Genomic DNA, 23,780 nt, shown 5'->3' with positions numbered 1-23,780 from the left:
TATGGAACACTGTAGGCAACTGTAACACAATGGTAGGTACCTGTGTGTCTAAATATATCTGAACACAGAGAAGGTACTGTGTAAATATGGTATACAAGATTAAAAATGGTACACCTGTATAGGGCTCTTACCAAATGGAGCATGCAGGCCTGGAAGTTGCTCTAGGTGAGTCAGTGAGTGAGTAGTGGTGAGTGGATGTGAAGGCCTAGGACAGGAGTGTCCAATCTTTTGGCTTCCCTGGGCCACATTGGAAGAATTGTCTTTCTTGGGCCACATATAACATACATTAACACTAACAATATCTGATGAGCTAAAAAAAAAAAATGCAAAAAAAAAAATCTCATGTTTTAAGAAGGTTTATGATTTTGTGTTGGGCCACATTAAAGCAATCCTGGACTGCATGCAGCCCGTGGGCCGTGAGTTGAACAAGCTTGGCCTAGGACATTACTATATAGCACTTGCACTGTAGTGTACAGAGTTTAAGAACACTGTACATTTAGGCTACACTAAATTTATAAAAATATATTTCTTTCTTCAATGATTAATCTTAACTTACTATAGATTTTTTAACTTTACAAACTTTTTACTTTTTTAACTTTTGACTCTTTTTGTAATAACACTTACCTTAAAACACACATTGTACAGTTGTATTGAAATATTTTATAAGCTTTTTTCTATTTTTAAGTTTTATTTACTTTTTTACTTTCTAAACTTTTTTCTTAAAAATTAAAACATAAACACACACATTAGCCTAGGCCTAAACAGGGTCAGGATCATCACCATCACTGTCTTCCACCTCTACCTCTTGTCCCACTGGAAGGTCTTCAGGGGCAGTAACATGCACGGAGCTGTCATCTCCTTTGATAACAATGCCTTCTTCTGGAATACCTGCTGAAGGGCCTGCCTGAGGCTGTTTTACAGCTACCTTTTTTTTAATAAGTAGAAGGAGTATACTCTAAAATAATGATTTAAAAGTATAGTATAATAAATGCATAAACCAGTAACATAATTATCGAATATTACTGTACATAATTGTAAGTGCTATACTTTTATACTATGAGCAGCACAGTAGGTTTGTTTACACCAGCATCACCACGAACATTTGAGTAATGCATTGCATTACAACATTAGGATGGCTATGACGTCCGTAGGCAACAGGAATTTTTTTAGCTCCATTATAATCTTATGGGACCACCATCACATATGCAGTCTGTCATTAACCAAAACATTGTTAGGTGATGCATGACTATATAATTTATTCACTATGTGTAACACAAAGCTCCCTAAAATACAGATCCTGCCATCAAGGCCTTACAATGCTGACATTGATAATGTGCATATAAGTGAAAGAATAGTTTGGTCTTAAGTACCAGGTGCTATGAGAGACATAAAGGGCATAAAAAGCAGTTTCTGTCCTCCAGGAGCTCTTTTATCTTCTTGGGAAGAAAAAAGATTTCAAACCTTTTGCTCCGGTCACAATTCAGAGAGCCCCTGAATGAGCCATATGCCTTTGCATATGGTATTTTCCTTTCCTGAAACTGCCCTTGTGAGTTTAGTAAGCTCCAACCTTGGTAACTCAGCTCAAAACATCATCATCTCTCAAAATCAACATTTGCCTCAATGAAAGGATTTAAATACTGCATATCGATTGGCTGGCCTTTCCATAAACTGTAAACTCTTTGAATACAGGATGTTTGTCTTAGATTCTCAATAAATACTTCTTGAAGTGATTTTAATTTCTTTTAACCTTTGTGCTTTTTTGTAATTTTTAAGGTTTTCTTCATCAGACATGTATTACTTTTGTAATCATATAAAAACAGAATGTTCCAAAGTACAGCCACTAGACTATAAACTTCTTAAGGATAGGAGCTATCACTACTATGTTTTCCATTCCCTGCTGTGTTTTTAGCACTGTATATAAGATACTGAGATAGTACTTAAAATTTTGATTTGAACATAAAAAAAATGTCAAATTTATATTTAATATAGTAAGTGCTAAGTAAAGAAGGAAGAGATGAATATATCTCAAACTTGTTGAAAAGATTAGAAAGAAAAATAATAGGATTTTAATAGAGGACGTTCTAGATGCATAAACAAAGTTGTAGAGGTAAAAAGCAAAATCATGTGTGTTTATGTCTGTGTATATGCAACCAGGAAGCTGGCATGATGCTTCGGTATGGAAAACTGAGGGAAAAAATTGATGAAAGTGGAGATAATCTCATGCTTAAATGTCAAAATATTAAGTTTGAATGTGTTCTGACAAGCAACCTACAATCAGGTATAATCAAGGGGAAGTGAACTCCCACTGATATAGTACTTTAGGAAGATTAATTGGGAGTGCAGTATGAGGGACAGTCTAGAGAGAGGAAAACTGGTTAGGACCTTATTTCAGTAATTCATCTGAGAGATAATTACGTCTAAGAAGCATTATAAAAGACAAATCTTTTATGTGGTAATAGAATAAGTGTTATGCTTTAGTAACAGGGAAAAGAGGGAAGCCACTGAATTGGAATGGGAAAACGGAATAGAAACCTAGATGGATATGGGTCTAATGTACCTGAGTTTCTCAGTAGCAGAGAATATAACTGAATCCGTACAGAGTGACAGAATATTCTGAAGACTGGAGTTTAAAAGTGAGAAGCAGCGGACTACCAAGAAGAGCATTGTGAAAAGAGATAAAAGAATGGGAGACACAGAAATAGCCAGTGGAACCAGTACAAAGTTCTCTTAATTTTTTGCTACCTTCTTAGCAGCACAGTGACCAGAAGGAAGGAGAGTCTTGTGCTGTTTGTTCCTGTTAGATCACTTGTAGATTGAAGTATTTGGTTCTATGCCTCATACTCTGAAAGGCACACATACTGACAGAGAAAAGATCATCTGGGAAAGTCTCCAGTATGTAGACGAGACCCACATAAACAAAGGCCAAAGGAACTGGGGGTGTTTATCCTTGAGAACAGAAGGCTCAGTGAGAATCTGATGACTGTTTTCAAATATTTGAAAGGCTGGAAGAGAGAACAGATTTGTTTGGAAGAATTCCAGAGGGCACAGCCATTGAAAACAATAAATATAATATAGTAACAATAATAATGACAGTTAACTCTTATAGACAAATTATTATGTGCCAAGCACTGTTCTAAGCATCTCATGTCTTTTAATTCTCTCAAAAATCCTATAAAGCATACACTATAGTTATCAACCTCTGTTAGAAGATGAGGAAACTGAAGACACAGTTTGATTTGTCAAAATAATCACACAGTAGGGCCAGGATTTAAACACAGGCAATTTGCTGCGAGAGTCTGTGCTGTGCTGCCTTAAGAAATATTTTGGATACTCTGAGGAAAATGAAGCAATAGGAAAAACTTCATAGTGATTATAGCCATCTGAGTATGAAAAGGCTTGGTTTTTTGAGGCAGTGAGTCTCACATAACTGCAAGTGTTACTTGTACTTGCAAGTCGGACTTGGCAAAATGTGGGTAAGCAGAGTCTTGCTATTCAAAGTGTTATCTGAGGATCAGCAGCATTGGCCCCACCTGGGAGCTTAACAGACTCTCAGGCTCCTCCTCAAAACCACTGAGTATTAAAGTTTGAGAAGCTCTGTCAGCAAGATCTTTATGCACCATAAAGTAATAATAATGCAGAGGTTAGCACAGCTGTATTGCCACACAGGTCTGAATGTGAGTCTTGGCTAGGACAATTTCTAATTATGACACTTACTTAGCTAAATCTCAAATTCTTCGGCTGAAATGGGCCGATAATTGTACTCCCATATGGGGTTGCGAGAATTTAATGAGTTTATACTTGTACAACACTCATCACAATTCTACACCCTGTAAGTAATCAATAAATGAAAACCATCAATGGAATTATGCATCAGATGTAAAGTTCAACTACATAAATATCCCTTAAGACCTCCTTCAATTTAGAAAGTCTCCTTCTATGAACTAGTGTATAAGGGTATTATTATAAACTGAAAAACACACAAAAACAAGAAGCACTCCTAACAAACTAACCAGGAACTGAATTTCCAGTTTTGAGGGCACATGAAAATGGATAACACCTTTACCTTCTTCATTAAGAAGATTGCAACAAGAAAAAACAATACTTCCTTTTCATGTGCTACCATATAGCTTGAATACACTGGCAAACACCATCCTCAGCTTTTAAAACAATTAAACAAAACCACCACCACCATTCTGAAGAGGGAGAGGAAAAGCAGAAAAATCAGATCCATCTTTGAAAGATTACAGAATACAGGAAAGACAAGCCTAAACACTGCCTACCATGTTCTAAAAGTCACTTGGCGTATCAGTAACACTTGTATAGACCAAACCTAGAAAACCAAGTAATTCTATTAAAGATAATCAGGAAATAAAAAATGGAAAATACAGTTTAACTGTAACATAGTACTTGAAACCCAGTTGGTTAAGAATGAACCAGAAACTGCAACTGTAAATAGAGCAGTAAAAAAAAAAAAGAAATCACTGGCTGGGCGTGGTGGCTCATGCCTGTAATCTCAGCACTTTGGGAGACCCAGGAGGGCAGGATCATGAGGTTGGGAGACTGAAATCATCCTGGTGAAACCCCGTCTCTACTAAAAATACAAAAAATCAGCTGGGCATGGTGGCAGGCGCCTGTAGTCCCAGCTACTGGGGGGGCTGAGGCAGAAGAATGGCATGAACCCGGGAGGTGGAGTTGGCAGTGAGCCAAGATCGCACCACTGCACTACTCCAGCCTGGGTGACAGAGCAAGACTCTGTCTCAACCAAAAAAAAAAAAAAAAAAAAAAAAAAGGAAAGAAATCACTGTTACATACATTCTTAACTTTAAGGTAAAGGACACGGTGAACATAGATTTCTGCTATCTACCCAGTATGACAGTAAGACAGGAGGTCAACATGTTTGGACCCACGTAAATCTTTTTCCAATGAGACATTTACAAATTTAAATTATGATCATGATTGTCAAATGTCAAGAGGTAGGAGCTTTCATGTGCCAAAAGCATAACAGAGAAGGAAAAGAAAGTTTAGATAGAACAATAATGTATTAGGCCTGGGTAAACAAGCATCATCAGAGAAAACTCTGGCTGACTTCATTTCCTTCTGGTAACTCAGTATATGCATTCAGTTCGTTCCTGAATGGACTGCCAAGTCCTGAAGCCAATATTTAAAATTTTAATGCTTCAATTAGACATTTTTAAGAAAAACTCGGATAATTTTGCCAAATTCTTGGACCTAATTCCCTAAAAAGCTTTGACTGTTTAAGAACCTAAATACCTATTATAAGGAAGGTATTAACTATCTCCTTTGTCAACAAATGCATGCATATAGAGTGGATTCCTGGAGACCAGTGTGACAGAAACAGTAACATTAAAGTGGCCCCACCGAGCCACTTTAATTTAGCACTGTAACAACATCCGAAGCACAAAATAACCCCAAAACTGATCTCAGATACAATACCAACTGAGAAAAAAAAAAAGATTTAAGATGCTACAATGAACACCAGCAAAAATATTAATAAGATTTTAGTTGTTTTCATATTAGAAAATAGGTGAAATACAGTACTTATGCATTATATACCTTCCCATCCAAAGACTAGCCTGACAAGATGTTACAGAGGATGAGTTTTCATCGGGTTCTTCAGAAGTGGAGCTCTGTGCCAACACTCCTGCTGCTTGACTTGTGATATCTTTATAAAGTTGAATAAACTGGTATAAATTCATGATCCGTGATGCCTCCACAATGCCACTGCTTTTGTTAATCTAAAAATACAAAGCACATGAAAAAGAGAAAAGTTGATAATTTCTCTGACCAATTTTTCCCAAAAAGCAGGAACAAATATTTAGTCAAACATCCTAGGAAATAGGAGTTTTCAGGATTTGCAAATTACATAAGAAAGCAAGAGTCTGAATAAATAATACCATGTCCCCTACATTTGTGGGGTTCAAAGTTCTTATACAAATTTATCTAATACTCAAAATAACCCTTTAAGATTAATTAGGCATTATCCTATTGATGGGTAAAGTGACTTTCTCAGAGTTAAGAAATAAATTTTAGAGATCAGTATTAACAATTCTTTCACTTTAATTTCTTAAAGAATTTCTTAACCAAAGGATTCATTTGAATCCAACAACCGCATGAGATTCTACAACTCAAACAAGTACTTTCTTAAATATCTTTAAGTTCTATTTTGTAGCAAAACTTCTAAACTAAAGCAAGAAAATTACTTTAAAATAAATCCTAACAAAAGGTGGTTGGACTTTTCCCAGGCCATTTTGAGCTTTATCAAAAAACTCATTTAATACGAAGTGAAACCAGTGGCCCAAAGGTTGTACCTTTACAGGTTGCACCTCTCCCCCATCCAGTTTACAATCGAATGTAGAAGATATTTGGGGCAAGTAGAGGGGGCTGCTTTCATAAGCTTTGGGGAGCCATGGAGTGAGGCATAATGAAATGACCGAGGCCAGTAAGGTGAAGGTATAATGTTCTTGGATGAAGAACTTGTAATCAGAGAAAGATTAGAGATGTGAAAGACTTCCTTTCAGCACAAGACATAGGATGGAAGACTGGGGAAGAAGAAGTAAGCCATGAAATCTATTAAGTGCACATAAGAGTAAGTGGAACAAGCAAAATCAGAAAATATTTAGAAAGAAATGAAGAATATAGGAGACAGACAAAGATACAGGGCCATAAAATTGTGACTTAAGTTAGATTCTGGAATGCATTGATGGAACTAGGGATATCAGAAAGTGAGGTATATTACATATTGAAAAATATTATTATACATATGAATATTTTGAATGAAAATAATAGTTGTAACACATTTATTAATTGCTTACTATTTGAAAAGGCAGTGAAAAAAATACTGAGACACAAGAATGAGTCATGGGGCCGGGCACGGTGGCTCATGCTTGTAATCCCAGCACTTTGGGAGGCCGAGGTGGGCAGATCAAGGGGTCAGGTGATCGAGACCATCCTGGCTAACACGGTGAAACCCCATCTCTACTAAAAGTACAAAAAATTAGCTGGGCATGATGGCACATGCCTGCAGTCCCAGCTACTTGGGAGGCTGAGGCAGGAGAATCACTTGAACCAGGAGGTGGAGGATGCAGTGAGTCGAGATTGCGCCACTGCACTACAGCCTGGGTGACAGAGCAAGACTGGGTCTCAAAAAAAAAAGAATGAGTCATCATATACCATATTAAGAAATTTTACAACCATCTCTAATAATCAGAAAGTTGATTAAATTTTGGGAAGGTAAAATCTATCTGGAGATGCAAATATAAAAGGTTCTTTGAAATACGAGACTGTATAAGAGTTACAGAAAAAACAGAATTAAAAAGTAACAGGAATTTAAGAGGCTTACAAAATAGATCTTCAGAGCTGAGGAAATTGGGGTAGTCCTTTGGAACTGCAGAGTACAGAAGAAATTATGGAATAATCCATATAAGGTTAGTACAGAAATAGCAAAGTGTATCACACTGTAACTATTCTCATCATAGGATTCCTGAAACAGGTATTTATTGAGTACCATTATGTGGATGTTATTGGTATTATGTGCACTACTCTAGGCACTAGCCACAGTGTGTATAAAACAAAATCCCTGCCCTCAAGCAAGTTACATGATAGGTAGGAGAGACAGGCAAATAAAATACAGATACAGATTAGGTTAGATGAAAATAAGTATAATGGAGAAGATGAAACAGGGGAGAAGGAATGCTGAGGGGTTATAGGGAAGGCCTTACAGAGAAGCTGACATTTAAAAACTGAAAGGTGCAGAAATGAGTCATATAGATGTCTAGGGGGAAGATCATTCCAGGCTGAGACAACAGGAAATGCAAAGGCTGTTTAATAGACGTGTACCTGGCAAGGAGCACAAAGAGTCTCACAAGAAGCCCAGAATGTTTGGAACAGAGTGACAGAGGGACAGAGGAAGGAGTGGTAGATAGAGGGTGAGGTGGGAGCAGTATATATAGGACTCTGCTGATCTCAGTAATAACTGTAGCTTTGATTCTAAGTGCATGAGAAGTCACTAGGGGGTTTTGAGCCAAGGAGTAATATGATCTAATTTACATTTCAAATTGTGATGTGGAATAGGCTGGTTGTTGTGCTTGGAATAGACCGCTTGTTGTGCTGAGAACAGACAGAAGCAGGGCAAGAGAAGCAGGGAGATCAGTTAGGAGGCTACTGGAATAATCCTGATGAGAGAGGATGGTCACTAGGAATAGGGTGGTAGTAGCATAGATGGTGAGAACTAGCCAGATTCTGAATACATTTTGATGTGACAGGATTCACTTACGGATTGATTGTGAGGTATGAGAGAGAAAGAAAAGCCCAGAATGACTCTAAGAAGTTGGTCTAAGAAAAAAGAAGGATGAAATAATATAATTCATGCAGTTCTTAACAGTCACCTTAGTACCTAATTTTTAATTAATCTCTTATTTTTCTAATATTATTTCCATAAAATATTCCACTTAAACATATTAGATCATTTTTTATAGTGGATTAAATATTATTTAAGGATCATCATAGCAGATGGCAGAGAGTCAAGATAAAGACTGAATATAAATACACAGGGTTAAAGTACAATTTTTTTTAAAGTTGTTTAACATTAAGAAATGTGAAACTCTCAGTCTCCTATCAGTTTTTCATGGTAGACTTGACCTCTTTCTAATATAAACACTGACCTCTCAGATTCTTTCAGAAAGAACCTAAGGAATGCAAATAAAAAAATTTCTTTAGAGTAGCTCTAAAATCAAGAAAAATCACACAAAAAAATTATCTAATTGCCTCTGCCTTTAGTACTTTTGTTTCTCTACTTAGAATCTTATTTTAAGGAAGATGTTTAAACTAATCACATACAGATGTTAAAGATATTGAGGTGAAAAGGAATTTGACTACTAATAAAATTAAACCTTAAGTCTGTGTTTGTCAAAGAAGAGCAACAAAAAACTAAGGGATGAAAAGCTTGACATATTCGTATTCCCTTAGCTTTCTACAATTTATATTGGCCTCTTCAATGTGAGCTGAGTACTTTATGAAATACAAACACACAGTAAGTGTAATTTAGATAATATACTGCATCAATAAACAAGCTTCAACCTATCCCAGTCATTTAAAAAGAGAGTATTATTTCAACAGATTTTTTTTGTTCACTTAATATATACTGAGTTCCTACTATGTGCAAAGCACTGCATTACAGGATATAAGAGATACAATACTGAATCTAGACATAGTTCCTGCCCTCAGGAGCTTACTCTCTAAAGGGGAGCTAAGAACCTAAAAAACTTTTTTCGTATTGTAGAATTATAAAGTATAAATAATGTGCTGTTGGAATCTGGAAGAGACAAGAGAACTCCTATTCAGGAAGACAATGAGTGAGACGGTATTTGAGGTGGGCCTTTAAAGAGACATCAGGTTTAGATATGCAGAAATAAAAGGTGTGGCAGAAACTGTTGGCTGATTATCCAAATACTGTTCCTTCTTTTCCTTGCCAGCAGAACCTGATTTTGTTTTCGTGTCCACCATTCCCTGAAATGACTCAGGAGTCAATCCTGGTTAGTCTAATCTAAACCAATCAGGCTAATTATATTCCCTCTGTCAGTGTAGGTGTATGAAAGGGATATGACCCAATACTGACCAGTGAGTTCAGAAGCAACATCTGCTGGGTCTTTAATTTAACCAATCCTGCAGTTAGTCTATGGAGCTAGGATTTCTCGATAAGTGAGAAAATAAGTATTGTTTTTGTTTAAACTGGTTTAACAGGAATTTTCTGTGACTTCCTAACGGAAGGAATGGACATCCTAGTTGAGAAAACACAATAAGCAGAAGCAATGAACTGGAAAAGAAAAGTAACAATGATACAGTCTTAAGTTAGTTAAGCCTGATAAGAATGCAGAGCAAAAGAAGGTAATTGTGACTAATGCAGAAAAGATAGTTTAGAGTCATATCGTAGGAGTTGGGACTATTTGGTGGGCAAGAAGGAATTACTGAGGAATTTTAAGCAAGGTGAAATCCGATGAAAGTTGTGCTTTAGAAAGGTTAATCTCACAGGAGCATAAATTAGAATTTGGAGAAGAGTCTGGAAGTATAGAGATTCATACAAAATCTGTGGTAATCTGGATCAGAAGAGAGAGATCAGTCTGCTTGAGAGCATGAAATCTGTCTTATTTATCATATATTCCTAGTGCCTCTCACACCTGTGCTCAAATGTTTATTTGAATAAACTGGAAGCGAAACATAGTATGGGTAAAACTGACAATCTACTGAGGAAATAACGCATATTATTTGGGTAACCTCCAGGGTCCGTGACTCAAAGGAAAAATCTCCTAACCCAAGGAGTCTTTATGGGTTGGTCAGGAATGAACTTCAGAGCACTCATGAATGCCCAATTTATGGTTTATATGCATATGGATGATTTTGTTCTTTGTTTTAGAGCCAGGATGGGGACAGGAGGTGGCCTAATAAAATTCATGCCTTCATTTAATCAAAAGTTTGTGGCCCCAAAAAGGTTAAGAACTTTCTATCGGAATCCACTCAGTGGTGGCTGAGGCTTTCTAATACTCAATGACAGCTGGCAAAAAATCTATCCCATAATTAAAAATTACTAAAAAACAAAAAAGCCCTTTATCTTTTTTCTTTTTAATGAATGAATGTATTCTCAAAAGAAAAGATCTTGAGATAACATTAATTTTTAAGGTATCATCCTAGAGCTAAATAGGATGTCACCTTAGCACTCCACAGCCAGCTAAAAATCCAAAAACAGAAATAGATTAGTATGATGTAATGGTTACAGATATTGAGGCAAAAAAGAATTTGATTATAAAAACCCCTGCTGTATAGCAATTAGACAACTCTAAGATTCAAACAGCTAGCTAGAAGGCAATAACAGTATCAAAACTATGTTTTACAAAACCACCGAGTTATTAAAATTTATATGCATTATATTATCTTACACTATTAAATATGGTTCTAGCCACCAAAATAGCTTAAGCTCAGAGGCAGAAGTCTCCATCAGTCTCACCTTGGTACAGACCACCCGTACAACCACTTTCCAAAAAGCAGAGGAATCAGACCCAGGTTGTACCTCAAAGAGAAGATGTTTTTCCTGGCCAGAAGCCACTTTAGCAGTTCTGAAAAGACACAAGAACATGTTAATTTTATGAAAAATCATATATTAATAAAATAATACAGCCATGAAACTAGATTCAAGAAACACTTTCAGAGAAGGAAATACAAAGAAACACAAAAAGACAAATAATAATAATTATGATAACTGGATTCTTAAAACAGGGATAGAGAATATTTTGAATATAAACATGCAACTTAATTTCTAAGGTTTTTAAAGTCAACAGCTTGGTGAGATGATATTTATAAATCTCTCTTTGTCACATCTATATCTCAATGGTCTTTAAGTTTCTAACAAAGACATTTAGGAAAAACAAGTCTGAGAAATCAGGGAATTAAATAAAAAGTTGGCGAGGGCAGTGGCTCAAGTCTATAATCCCAGCACTTTGGGAGGCCAAGGCAGACGGATCACGAGGTCAGGAGTTCGAGTCCAGCCTGACCAAAATGGTGAAACCCCATCTCTACTAAAAATACAAAAAGTAGCTTGGTGCACACCTGTAACCCCAGCTACTCAGGAGGCTGAGGCAGGAGAATTGCTTGAACCCAGGAGGTGGAGGTTGTAGTGAGCCAAGAACACGCCATTGCACTCCAGCCTGGGTGACAGAGACTCCGTCTCAAAAGAAAAAAAAAAGGTTAGCTAGTGTCATTTATAAAAATTTTTTGACTGTTGCCTTGGATGTATATAAAGCATGAAAAATATCTTGCTCTTGGATCAGTCCTTGTTTAAACAATGATATTAACAAACCTCTTGAAAATTTTTGTTCAGATAATTTGGGGCTGGATCAAGTAAAACAAATGACTTGAGACACTTTTTATATAGCTCTACCATCCTCCCCTAATTTAGAGAGCTACAGGATTTTAACATAAAAATATATCACTTTGAGAAGATAATTCAATATCATGCTATCAACATTAATTTAAATTAGTTCAAAGACATGCTTAAGTATTGCAGTTTCCTTTTATCATTACTAACAACTCTCTCTGAGCACCACTGGGGATATCACACTCAACTAACAGCTAAATAAAATGAGGCCACTGAAAGTTAAGCAACTAGGCTTAGGAAACAAAGTCTTCCGTGAAAATAATTCAGCTGTGCCAGTTTCCAGCTCTGTTTTCTAGCTGCCAAGCTTCGTCCTGTATAGGTTTAATTCTACAGTTCTCGGAGATCATTGCATGTCTGAAATGCCAACTCTGACTCATGGGAATTGGTTTTAAGAATCAAATCCAGTCAGAAATGTCCTGCGCTAAATAATTAAAAGGAAGACATCTGTATCACACGGTAAGCTTAGTTTGTGGATGGTTTTATAGGGTACATTTAATCTAATACCTGTATCTTTAGGCGAAAGGGCAAAATTTTATATAATAGACTGGGTTTATGAATATAAATTTCAAGACTCTAAAGGAATGGTAAATGTCATTGACTACTGCTCATAAGAGTTGAAAACATAAACATAAAAAAGCATTCCACTCTTATATTACTAAATTCAGAATCCTATTTTTAAAATTCTTTAAGAATATGGTCCCAGAAGTAATGCTTCGCACACTACCCTTTGGATAATTTTAAAAAATAAGTAAAATGCTAGAGTTTTTAAGACCAACTATATTTTTATCATAAAAAATAATACATAAATACACACAGTAAAATGTAAAATCTCCCTCTCTGCCCTCTTTTCCCACCATCTCCCAACCAAGAGACAAGCACTGGGAATAGTTTAGTTCGTTTTACACACACACACACACACACACACACACACACACACACACCCCCTACATCTATATACAGGTTTTTGTTTTGTTTAGTTTTAATGAATGAAATCCAGTCTTCTTAAAAGAAACCATCTTCTAAGATAACTTTTAAGACAGTCTTTATTCTTCCCAATAAAGACAGTAGGTCTTCACATAAAGACAGTATATCAAGCTTATCTAATGTGTTCCAGATTGCCAGGTATGTCTCTTATCACCTAACACCATGGTTATAATGCCTAGGGAGTGGGTTCATATATCTTACCTTAAACTATTATTAGTGGCTACAGTATTGTAAGTTTATATATTAAGGGGTCCTGAACTGCTAGTCAATTTCATTCAGCCTTTTTAGGGTTTAAGAAGAGGTAATGTGGGATAACAGGAAAACTGAGATTCAGAGAGGTGGACATGCCATTAATACCTGGGTAATCGACTTAGCCCTCAAAGGTCCAATCCTTAGTAGAGTGCCTGCATATACTATGTGCTCAGCGAATGTTAGCTAAGTTGAAGAGACTAAACAGAGAACCTTTAAGATCTCATTTAAGAGGTGACTCCATAGGTTCTAATTATACTCCCAGGGGTTAGAAGAGATATATAAATAAAGGTAGATGTGGATGTTGCCAGAGGCAGATTTAAAAGAAAGACATGACATCTGACCAATTGTCACCAAGGGAGAAAACAAACAGCAAAAAAGTCATATTTTAAAAGCACAGTGGTCTGGGGGCATTCAGAGACAAAGAGCCCTATATATTTTTATAGCTCCTACATAGATCAATACCAAAATTGATAAATAAATTAACAAATAAAAGACTAAGTTGTATTAGGTGTGCTCTTTAAGAAGGCAGAGAATTTTATATTTCATTTTAGAAATTTAGTTAGTGTTAAGTAGAAGTTTAAAGATGTTAGCTAATTAGAAAATATTAATAAATGAAATATATTATTTCTCAGTGATGAAAATAAGCTATTACTACATATGTATTCCTCTGACAAAATAATGACTCATTAAAAAACCAGTATATATGTATGTATGTGTGTACATACACACACACACACGAATGAATTGTTTCATGTACAGAAACCTTCTGTGTTACCTTTGACTATCCTAGGAGTCTTTCTCCCAAGTGGCTAATTCTCATATTCCATTGTTATGCACCCCTTTAGTGCTTTCAAACAAGTGTCTATTGGTATAAAATTGAGATGCTGGGTTGTACTACTGTATCCTAGAATTGCTTCAATATGCCTGTGCTGTGTTCCAGGTTCCATTTTAAGTTCTTTCCATCTCTTCTGTCCCCATTATATACTTTTAAAAAGCTACATAGAAAGTCAACTTATAATAAATACTCAATAATATTTGTTAATGCTAACTGAAAACATTAAGTCTTACCAATCAATACCTCTGGTTATATCTTACACAGCCATGACATATGGGGCATACATACAACAAAGGGAAAAACAAAAAGAGCAAGCCTTACACATCATTAAGCTCAGCTACTCTCCCAAGAAATTCTTCATAAGTTAAGGAGCCACTTTCTCGAACCAATGTAACATGTTTTGCTACTTTTTCTGGTAACTTGTTAATAACCAACTGTGTCTGATCCGAAATTTGCTGTCCCATGATGAAATGATGTCTTTCAAAATCCAGAAAGAGTGTTGCTTCACATAGTTTCTGTCAAATATACAGAAAAGTTACTTTTACATATAATACAAAAATGGCAACATACTCATTTTTCAAAAAAATAAAGAAAAACTAGGAATACCTTTAAGTGAGAGTTGAGTAGACCTACATGAGTCTAAGGTAGAATTTAAATGACTCTGTTTTCAGATTCACATAGCCAAATGAGAAAACAGGATTCACTTATATATTATTGGGAGGGTGATGAACCTCTAATTCTTATAATTTTATCACGTCAAAAACCACTAAAGCACGTGTGCACGTGCACACACACACCACACACATATTCAAGTAATTGTATTTAAGAGGAAGTTTGTCTATCTTCTATAATTTTCCTAAGAACATTTCCTGACTGCTTATCACATGTCAGGCTCCAAACTGTTTTCCATATATTGTGTCAATTACTTCTTACGACAATCCTAAGAGACAGACAATATTATACCCCTACCTATTTCCCATAGACAGGGAAACTGAGCTAGGTGACTATCTAAAGTTACACAGTTGTAAGTGGTGAAAGTGAACTTTGAATTTGTTTTTCAGATTCTAGTACTTACATTCTTATCCACTATGACATACTGACTTACAATATACTTACATCAGCTAAATAATTCTGCTGTTGAATTACTTTATTTATAGACATGTACCTTAGTTTTAATTTTTAAAAATATATAAACAGACTTGTGGCTTGAAAAACCTAAGAAAATTAAAATGTTAGATATTTTAACCACCTCACATTTTCTGCTTGGAAAAAGATAGCTCTTTTGTTCATTAAGTCTTTTAGGTACCCCCAAAATATATATCTAATTATCAATTTTTTAAATGCCCCCAAAATCAGATGCCCCCCCAAGAAATTCTATTTTATTTATCCATCAAAGACTATCATTTTATTTCATCCAAATTAATACTCACATCACATAAAGCAGGTGAAACAGTAATACTCTTATGGAAAAAGTTTTTGTAGGAAGATTGCTTTATCATTAATCAAAAAATAAAGTTATAAATGTAAAATATAAAATATATAACTTTATGAAGTTATTAACCCAAAAATATGTAAAATTTTCTTTAGGTATTAAAATTTAATGTACTATATTTGAAGTTTATTCCTTTAGTTACCTAAAATAGGAAAAGGACAATTGTAATTAAAAAAAAAAACAACAATTACAATTTTGAATCTGAGCCTACCTGGTAATAGTAAATATCACATTATAGAGATAAATGAAAGGAAGCTGTTGAGGAAGATCCAGGCCAAAAAAAAAACCAAAAAAAATCCCCGAAGTCAAATTATATGTAAATATTGCCAAGTGGATTTACAGCAACTGTATCCAAGAAGAAACAATTAAATATCTTAGCTTAGAAGAGGTCTCTAGGGCACTCAACATCAGTGATTGCTGAATTTCAAAGACTAGTAAAATCTCAAAGCACCATGGTGTTGGATACTTCTTTTAATTCTAAGTAAGCACAGTTTCCAAAAATAAACAAAAATTCCCCAAAACTTAACAAAATCTTAAAAAGAACTTATAACCTGAAAAGTAGGATATAATATTAGAAAAAAAATCTTTCCCAAGAAGGGCAGTAACTTCACAATGAGGTATACCATGTATTTACCAGGTATACTATACATTGTCCTTATTTTTCTTGACTGAATCCAAGCTTGTGAAAAATCATCAGGAGTCAAGGGTTGCAGACGGGTATTAGGGAGCCACTGTGCTACAGGACTTTTTAAAAATTAAACTCAACAAGTAGCACATGCCTAGTGCTTATGTTCTGGAGCTACAACAGTGAACAAAAGAAACACTTTGGAGCATCCAATACAGTGGAGAAGAGACAGTAACCATACAAATAAATGTGTAATTACAAAATGAGAAGTGCTAGGTGAACAAGTACAGGTGCTATGAAAGCCCATAAAAGAGGGACTTGACCTAGTTTTGTATCAGGGAAGAAGTGCCTGGGCGAACAACATTTTACTTGAGGTCAGAACGGTCAGAGTCAGGGATTAAAAAAGAGGTTAGGGACATGGCAAAAGGAGGACACTCCAGGCAGAGGTTATGAAAAGTGCCTGAGATAGGAAGCAGCATGGTGACTTTGAGGTAATTTTTGAAAAGGCCACAATGACTAAAGCAGAGAGGCAAAGGGAGAGGGAAACTGGCACCAAGAGTTGGGCTGTTTAACATTTTTGTTGATGACCTGAAGACTGTATGCCTGCCCAATCTGCAGATGACGAAAACTGGAATAAATGAATAATATCCAGTGAATAATAGGATCAAGACTAAAACAGATACTTACATGCTTAAATGAATTATATTTAATATGACTAAAAGTTAAATCCTGAAGAGTCAACTGCACAAAAACATGTATGTAAGATGTGCTCAAAAACAGTTAAAATATAAAAGGTCTGGGTTTTTGTTTTTGTGTTTTTTAAAGAAATGGAGTCTCTCTATGTTGCCCAGTCTGGTAACAAACTCCTGGGCTCAAGCAATCCTCCCGCCTTGGCCTCCCAGAGCACTGGGATTACAGGCATGCGCTGCCGCACCTGGCCAAGTCTGGGGTTTTTAATCAAAATAAGTCAACAGTGTAACAGGGGCAACAAGTATGCTAAAATAATCCTAAACTCTTGCTAGAAATAGATGTGTTGAGCAAGCAGCCTACTAGTCCATTATGCTCTGCAATGGTCAGGCCACACTGAAAAGTCTGTATTCAGCTCTAAACAGTTGGCTTTAAAGGATACTAATAAATTAGAACATATTCATGGGCCTAGAAAAAAAAAAAAGAGGTTTATTCTAGACAGTCATAGTTTGGTAACAATGAAGCAACATAAGTTTGTTTAAATATTTGAGGAGCTGTCATGTGGAAAAACAAGATTCATTTACAGAGAACAGGATGGCCAATAAGTATAAATTAGTAAGTATAAATTAGAAAGGCAGATTTCAGTTGATCATAAGCATGTCCCAGCATCCAGAAGTGGAAATGGCTGCTACATGTGAGCCCCTCTCATTGGAAGTATGGACGTGTTTAGGTAAAGATTAGAAGTACATCTAATAAGTGTTATAGGGATTTTTACCTGGGTGGGAAGTGGAGTAGGTGACCTCTAACCTAACATTTTATTCCCAAAGTGAAACTTAACCTTCCTCTAACATTCCTGTACCAATTCAATGAAAATGTAATCAAGATTCTAATCAAAAAATTAGCCGGGCATGGTGGCAGGTGCCTGTAGTCCCAGCTACTTAGGAGGCTGAGGCAGGAGAATGGCGTGAACCTGGGAGGAGGAGCTTGCAGTGATCCGAGATTGCGCCACTGCACTCCAGCCTGGGCAACAGAGCAAGACTCCGTCTCACAAAAAAAAAGATTCTAATCAACCAGGTTGAAACTTTAAATAATATCTACATTACTTAACAAAGAAAAAACTGAACTTTTGAAATATATAGTCTCAATATTTAATATAAATACCTATGATAATTTAACCAACGTGGTATAGGGGAGATAGAATTTCTCTCCCTCTGCTCTCTTAAGGTCTCAGCTGGGCCCAAGAATTAAACTAACCTAAGATAGATTAGCAGGAGAAAAACATACAAATTTTATTTAGTAATTTTTATACATACATAGGAGCCCTCAAGAAAATGTGATCTACATACAATATAAAACCACAACACAGAGTGCATGTTCACAAAGACAATCTGTTGAAGCCATCCTCTAGTCAGTCACCCACCACAGCTTTTCACTGTCCCTCTTTGGTGACTGCACATATTTCTATCATACTACGACATTCATTAAGTCACTTGGCCATTTCCCTCTAGTGAGCTTCTTGAGGAGAGCAGCCATGGTCTCTCTTCTGGCAGATACACAAGCACTCAATAGATGTTTACTGAATAAATGCAGTAAATACCATTGGCAGTTTTTGTTTTTTTATTATACACTTAGCATTCTTTTGACTTTTATTAATTTGGTCAGCCATCTATTAGTACTAGGTTGGCAGAAGTGGAAGTTAAAAATACATATGAAAGAAAATGTAAAACTGTGAAAATTTATCATTAAATTAATGCTTATGTAAACTGAGAAACATTCACTATTTGATATTAACAAAATACCTCCCCCTAGATCATGCAACAGTGGTATTGCATAGGAACATAATTTGCAGACCACTGGCATAGAATTCAACAAAAGACAAATTTCTGGTTAAGGTTTCTCAAAGAACTAGCAGCTCTCATATTATTGTGCCACCTATAACACAGTCATTTTTTGCAAGATAAAAACATGCTTTCAAAAAGCATTTGAAGGATTTTCTAAATAAAGAACTGTTATTTTGAAATGCACAAGATCAAGGATTCCAAAAATGCCACATTCTCTAGTGGGTGGTACATACAGAGAATCACTTATTTTTCTAACAAATGAATTGTGGTAGTTCAAATATTCTTTATAAAAATATAAAAATTACATCATGGGTAATTGGCCAAGCAAAAACGAAAAAACTGCTCAAAAACTCCTAAAAATTTAAACCATAATTCATTCATAAAATAACTAAAGCAAAATGGAAAAGGCTGACAATGCACCAAAATGACTAAATGACAAGTACTGTACTGTAGTATTTTAAAAACCTCTCTGAAACCAGTTCTCCATCAAATTTTGTATCAACCTCATTTAAAAAGATTTAATTGAAATAAACATCAATGATTTTCATTGTCAAGTCAACTTTAACATCAGTAATAAATACCAAGTACTGGGTCCCTAAGGATACTATTTACTTTATTACTCATTGTTTACTCGAACTGCAGATCTGTAAACAGATATCAACTTTTTTTCCAAGACAAGTTAACATAGATACATAACGAAATAATTAGACCAGAGTCACTATAGAGTCTGGTATGCCTGTTCCAGGATCAAAGATCTTGATCAGAAAAAGATATATATATATATATTAGAGAGAGAGGGAGAAACTACAAAAGGATAGAGTGCTGTACTAGGAGATTAAGAATATGGATTTCTAACAGTACCAGTGTGTTTACTAAATGCATTTCATATTGGAAAAAGCACGCTAGAGTTGTAAGAATTCTCTCTGGACCTTCCTTGCCAGTTTGGGAAGGGAAGGGGAAGGAAAGTGTGTTTGTATTTAGACGGGAACCAAGAAGGATCAGGCTACACACATCAAATATGAAGTTCATTTACACCAAATGACAAATATTAATTTTTGAAACATACAGTCGTATTCTTGAGAAAAAGTTTTAGAAACTGAAGTCAGGCAATGTGAAAGAAAAGGAGAAAAATCCATACTACTTTTGAGCTCCGAATTCAGAAAGCATCACTTCTCAGATGGGTGACTTCGACATAGAGGTGACTAATTCAGGATCGTCGGCCGGTGGCAGCTCATGTCTCCAGACAAAATTCTGGATGGATAGAGGTTATTTTATATCAAGAAGAACGGGGTGGAAGGGAGTGAAAACGAATAAATTCGTGCTGAAGATGTAAGAATTATAAACAACTGGAAGTGTTCCAGCAGCTTTACATATATGCCAGAGGCAAGAACTGAATTATCTGGCACCGCTAAATTGAGCAGTGTCAGAATACAGAAGGGTACACTACCTTTAACAAGGGGCATAGGGATCGATTTCGATAACAATCGTAAATCCACATTTTGTAACCCGAGACAAATAACTGAAGGAATAATTTCAAAAGCGAACACAGAAGCCTTATGCTCCTGCTGTGTAATCACTACCTTATTATTAGCAAGAAAACGTTCTTTTCTTAGCCGGGTCTCAAGGTAGCAGCAAGTTTGACGAGGAAAGATCTCTGGGAGGGGTAGCAGCCTAAGTCAGTTCAGAAGTGTGGGGCTGGCTAAGTAGATCGACGTGGCTATTTCTGAGCTATCGTCCCAGGCAAAAGGTTTCTTATTTGGAGTATCCAGCCCGGCGGGGACCGAGCCTGCGGGCCACCCTAGCGCTGGCTCTTGCTACGCCGCCTCAGCCCCTCCTCAAGCGCACCTGGACATTTAACCAACAGCTAAGTCCGGTGGCCGAATGACTGAGCCGGCGGCAATATTCAAACAACCTTTCTGGGATAGAGGAGAAAAAACTCTCCTCGGGTCCCTCAGAACCACCCGCAGCGGGACAACCACCACCACCCCGGGCAACCGGAACCCGCCGGGCAGAAGACGGGCGCCACAGAAGGGCCTCCCCAGCCTGCCCCACGCCCCAATCCGAGGCCCGGGGAGGGCGGCGGGGCCGGGCCTATCTCCCCGGGGAAGTCTGGTTCGGCAGCGGAGGGCCAGCTGGAGTTTCTCTTCCCAGCCCCAGGGTCCTGGAGCAGCTAGCAAGGGAAACACGAAAGGACAGCGCCGCGGAGCTCACCCCAGGTTCAAGGCATCGCGCACCCTGCGGCAGCGGCGGCGCCGCCTCTGCCCGCAGCTCAGACCTGCCGGTGGCGGCGACTCAGCCCGGGACTCGGTCGCACCTCTGTGACGCAAAGCCCCGCCCCCAGCGCGTTGCCTGGAGACGGCGCCCAACCTTCCTCTCCAGCGCCCTTAGCGACCCGCGCTCTGCAGCGCCTGAGGGCTTCCGAGCCCAGATGGCCATCTGAGAGGAGAGGGGGCGGCGAAAGAGAGTCTCGCCTGTCAGGCTCCTGGAGCAGGGGCTTCACGAGGTGGCCTTGGAAACGGCCTGGCCGGCTCCCATCTCTCCTGGTGCCATCTCCGGGGCGGAAAGTCGAGCGCCCCACTGGCGACCAAGGCCGCACTGGGAGCCCTGGTTTGGGCTCCAAGATACCACTTCCCAGACCTCCAGCCTCTCCACTGATCATAGATACACAAAGATCATCTTGTTTCTGTATCAGGAAATGGATTGTGTTCACCTAGCCGAGTTGTTAAGCATAAGAGAATGTATGAAAAGTAATTACAAAGTTCAAAATCCTGAGCTTTGATAAATGATAGATATGATGATGAACACATATTAGTGATATTGCTGCTCTTCGGGACGTCTGAATCAATAATTGCTGTCTGTTAAGCATCTGTTGTGTGCCAAATACTGCACTAGGCACTTTACAGACATTGCTCTTGTTTAAGTCGTTTGCTCAAAGTTGCCTAGACAATAAACAGCAGAGCAAGGATTTTAATCCAGGTACAGCTGACACTGCTGCCTCTATGCTTAGTAGTTAAATGGCTTCTTATGCTTCTTAATATTTGGACACCCCTCCTTCACCAGTCACTTGTAGATTTACCCTGTGAAGAGCTAATTCTTCCCTCTAATGATAATATTCGTTGACCATTTACTATATGTCAAACTCTATTTTAAGGACTTTAAAGGTGTTAATTCGTTTAATCCTCACAGCAATCCTGTGAGTAGGTGTTATTAATACCTTCACTAAGACACAGGCTTAGAAAAGTCGATTAACTTTTCCAAGGTCAAACAACCATTAAGGAGCAGAGCCAGATTCAAACCCAAGCAGACAGAACCCTGAACCTGTGTTTTTAATTCCTCTTTCAAACTGCCCCCATAGTATGGTAAGACTTCGTTAGGGCTAGGTTCATGCCTGTTTGTGCACCATTATTTCCCTGACAGCCAGCATAGTGGTGGTTCAATATTTCAACACTTGATGAATATTTGAACAGTGGAAAAGGGAAAAGCTTAAAAATGAAGTATGAATAATGATTTACTAAATTCCAAAAGATATCAAATACAACAAGATTCCATAGTGCAGCCTAATCCGGGCCTGGGAGTTAGAAATATCACTCTATAAAAATTGCCTTCAATTAAACATTGTATTGGAGGTTCTAGTCAATGAAATAAAACAAGACAAATACATAAAAGGCATCCAAGCTGGAAATGAAGTTGTAGCACTGCATTTAATTGCATAAGAAAATTGTGGAATACTACAAAAAAAGCTATTAGAACTAAAAAGTGAGTTTACAAAAGTTGTAAGATACAAAATCAAATACACAAAAATCAGTTGTATTTCTATATATTAGCCATGAACAACTAGAAATGGAAAAATTTAAAATATCTCATCAGCAAAAAAAAAAAAAAAGTAGCAAATTTAGGGACAAATTTGACCAAAGATGTGAAAGACATATATACTGAAAGCTATAAAATATTATAGAATAGCACAGAAATGGAATCAACCCAGGTGCTTATCAATAGTGGATTGGATAAAGAAAATGTGGTACATATACACCATGGAATACTATACAACCACAAAAAGGACTAGGTCATATCTTTTGCAGCAACATGAATACAGCTGGAGGCCATTGTCCTAAGCAAAATAATGCAGAAACGGGAAACCAAATACCGTATGTTCTCACTTATAAGTGGGAGCAAAACATTGAGTACACAGACACAAATATGGGAACAATAAACACTGGGGATTCCAAAATGGCTGAAAAAACTACTATTGGGTACTACGTTCACCACTTGGGTGACCTGTATCATTAGAAGCCTAAACCGCAGCATCATTCAATATACCCAAGTGACAAACCTACACATGTACCCCCTGAATCTAAAATAAAATAAAATAAAATAAAAAACATTGTTAAAAGAAATTAAAGAAGACCTAAATAGAGATACATTATGTTAATGAATCAGAAGACTGAGAATTTCTAAGATATCATTTCTGCCTAAATTGATCTACAGATTTAATGAAATTTCAATAAAAATTCTAGCAGATTTCTTTTTGACGGAAATGACCAAACTAATTCTAAAATTTTTGTGGAAATGCAAAGGACCTAGGATAGTCAAGACTTTCCATCTCATCAAGAAAAACAAAGTTTTGGAACTTAACACTACCTGATCTCAAGACATTATAATAAGAGCTAATCAACACAGTATAGTATAGGTATGAAAATAGATAGAGTAATGGAACAGTATAGAGAACCCAGAGATGTATCTATATACATGTTGTCAGTTGATTTTCGACATATATGCTGAGGCAATTCAATGGGGGAAAAGATAATCTTTTCAACAAATAAACCTGAAAAAATTGAACAGCATATGCCAAAAAACTCTTAATCTCTTGCTCCTTTCCTCATATAGTCACATATAGTCCCCTATATCCTTGGAGTGTTGCTTTTCCAGCCAGAAACCTCTGTGGCCAGTGGCTCCTTTGCCTGAGTTTTGCTCAGGCCCACTGGGTTTGTTCTGCCCATTTGGCCTTGCAGGCTGCACTCGGCTCACACTACTGGCCCAGATCCCATGCCTGCCAAGGACGAGCCAGGCAGAGTGGTGAGGGGTGTGTGAGCAAGTGAGCATGAGGTCTGGCTGCTGTGCAC

General features: G+C 37.1%; 1 protein-coding gene across 4 annotated transcripts in view; it reads right to left on the bottom strand.

Annotated features, from left to right (window-relative positions):
* RNF141 (ring finger protein 141) overlaps nucleotides 1-20,997 on the bottom strand; it is a 28,803-nt gene extending 7,806 nt beyond the window's left edge. For 2 of the 4 annotated variants that reach the window (XM_025355247.1, XM_025355245.1), the window contains exons 1-4: nucleotides 20,872-20,997; nucleotides 14,337-14,530; nucleotides 11,018-11,126; nucleotides 5,575-5,756 (exon numbers count right to left, since the gene is read on the bottom strand). In XM_025355247.1, the coding sequence (XP_025211032.1) occupies nucleotides 5,575-5,756; nucleotides 11,018-11,126; nucleotides 14,337-14,479 (434 nt within the window). In that variant the 5' untranslated portion in view covers nucleotides 14,480-14,530; nucleotides 20,872-20,997. Of the gene's footprint in view, nucleotides 1-5,574; nucleotides 5,757-11,017; nucleotides 11,127-14,336; nucleotides 14,531-19,011; nucleotides 19,014-20,505; nucleotides 20,677-20,871 lie in introns of those variants that run through there. The other 2 variants (XM_025355246.1, XM_025355248.1) reach the window with 2 other exon arrangements.
* Between the last annotated feature and the right edge of the window lie 2,783 nt (nucleotides 20,998-23,780).

This window comes from Theropithecus gelada, chromosome 14 (genome assembly GCF_003255815.1).
Source record: "Theropithecus gelada isolate Dixy chromosome 14, Tgel_1.0, whole genome shotgun sequence".
Classification (NCBI taxonomy): Eukaryota; Metazoa; Chordata; class Mammalia; order Primates; family Cercopithecidae; genus Theropithecus; species Theropithecus gelada.
Note: the sequence above shows the minus strand (reverse complement) of the source record. Positions and strands in the feature narration are given on the sequence as shown.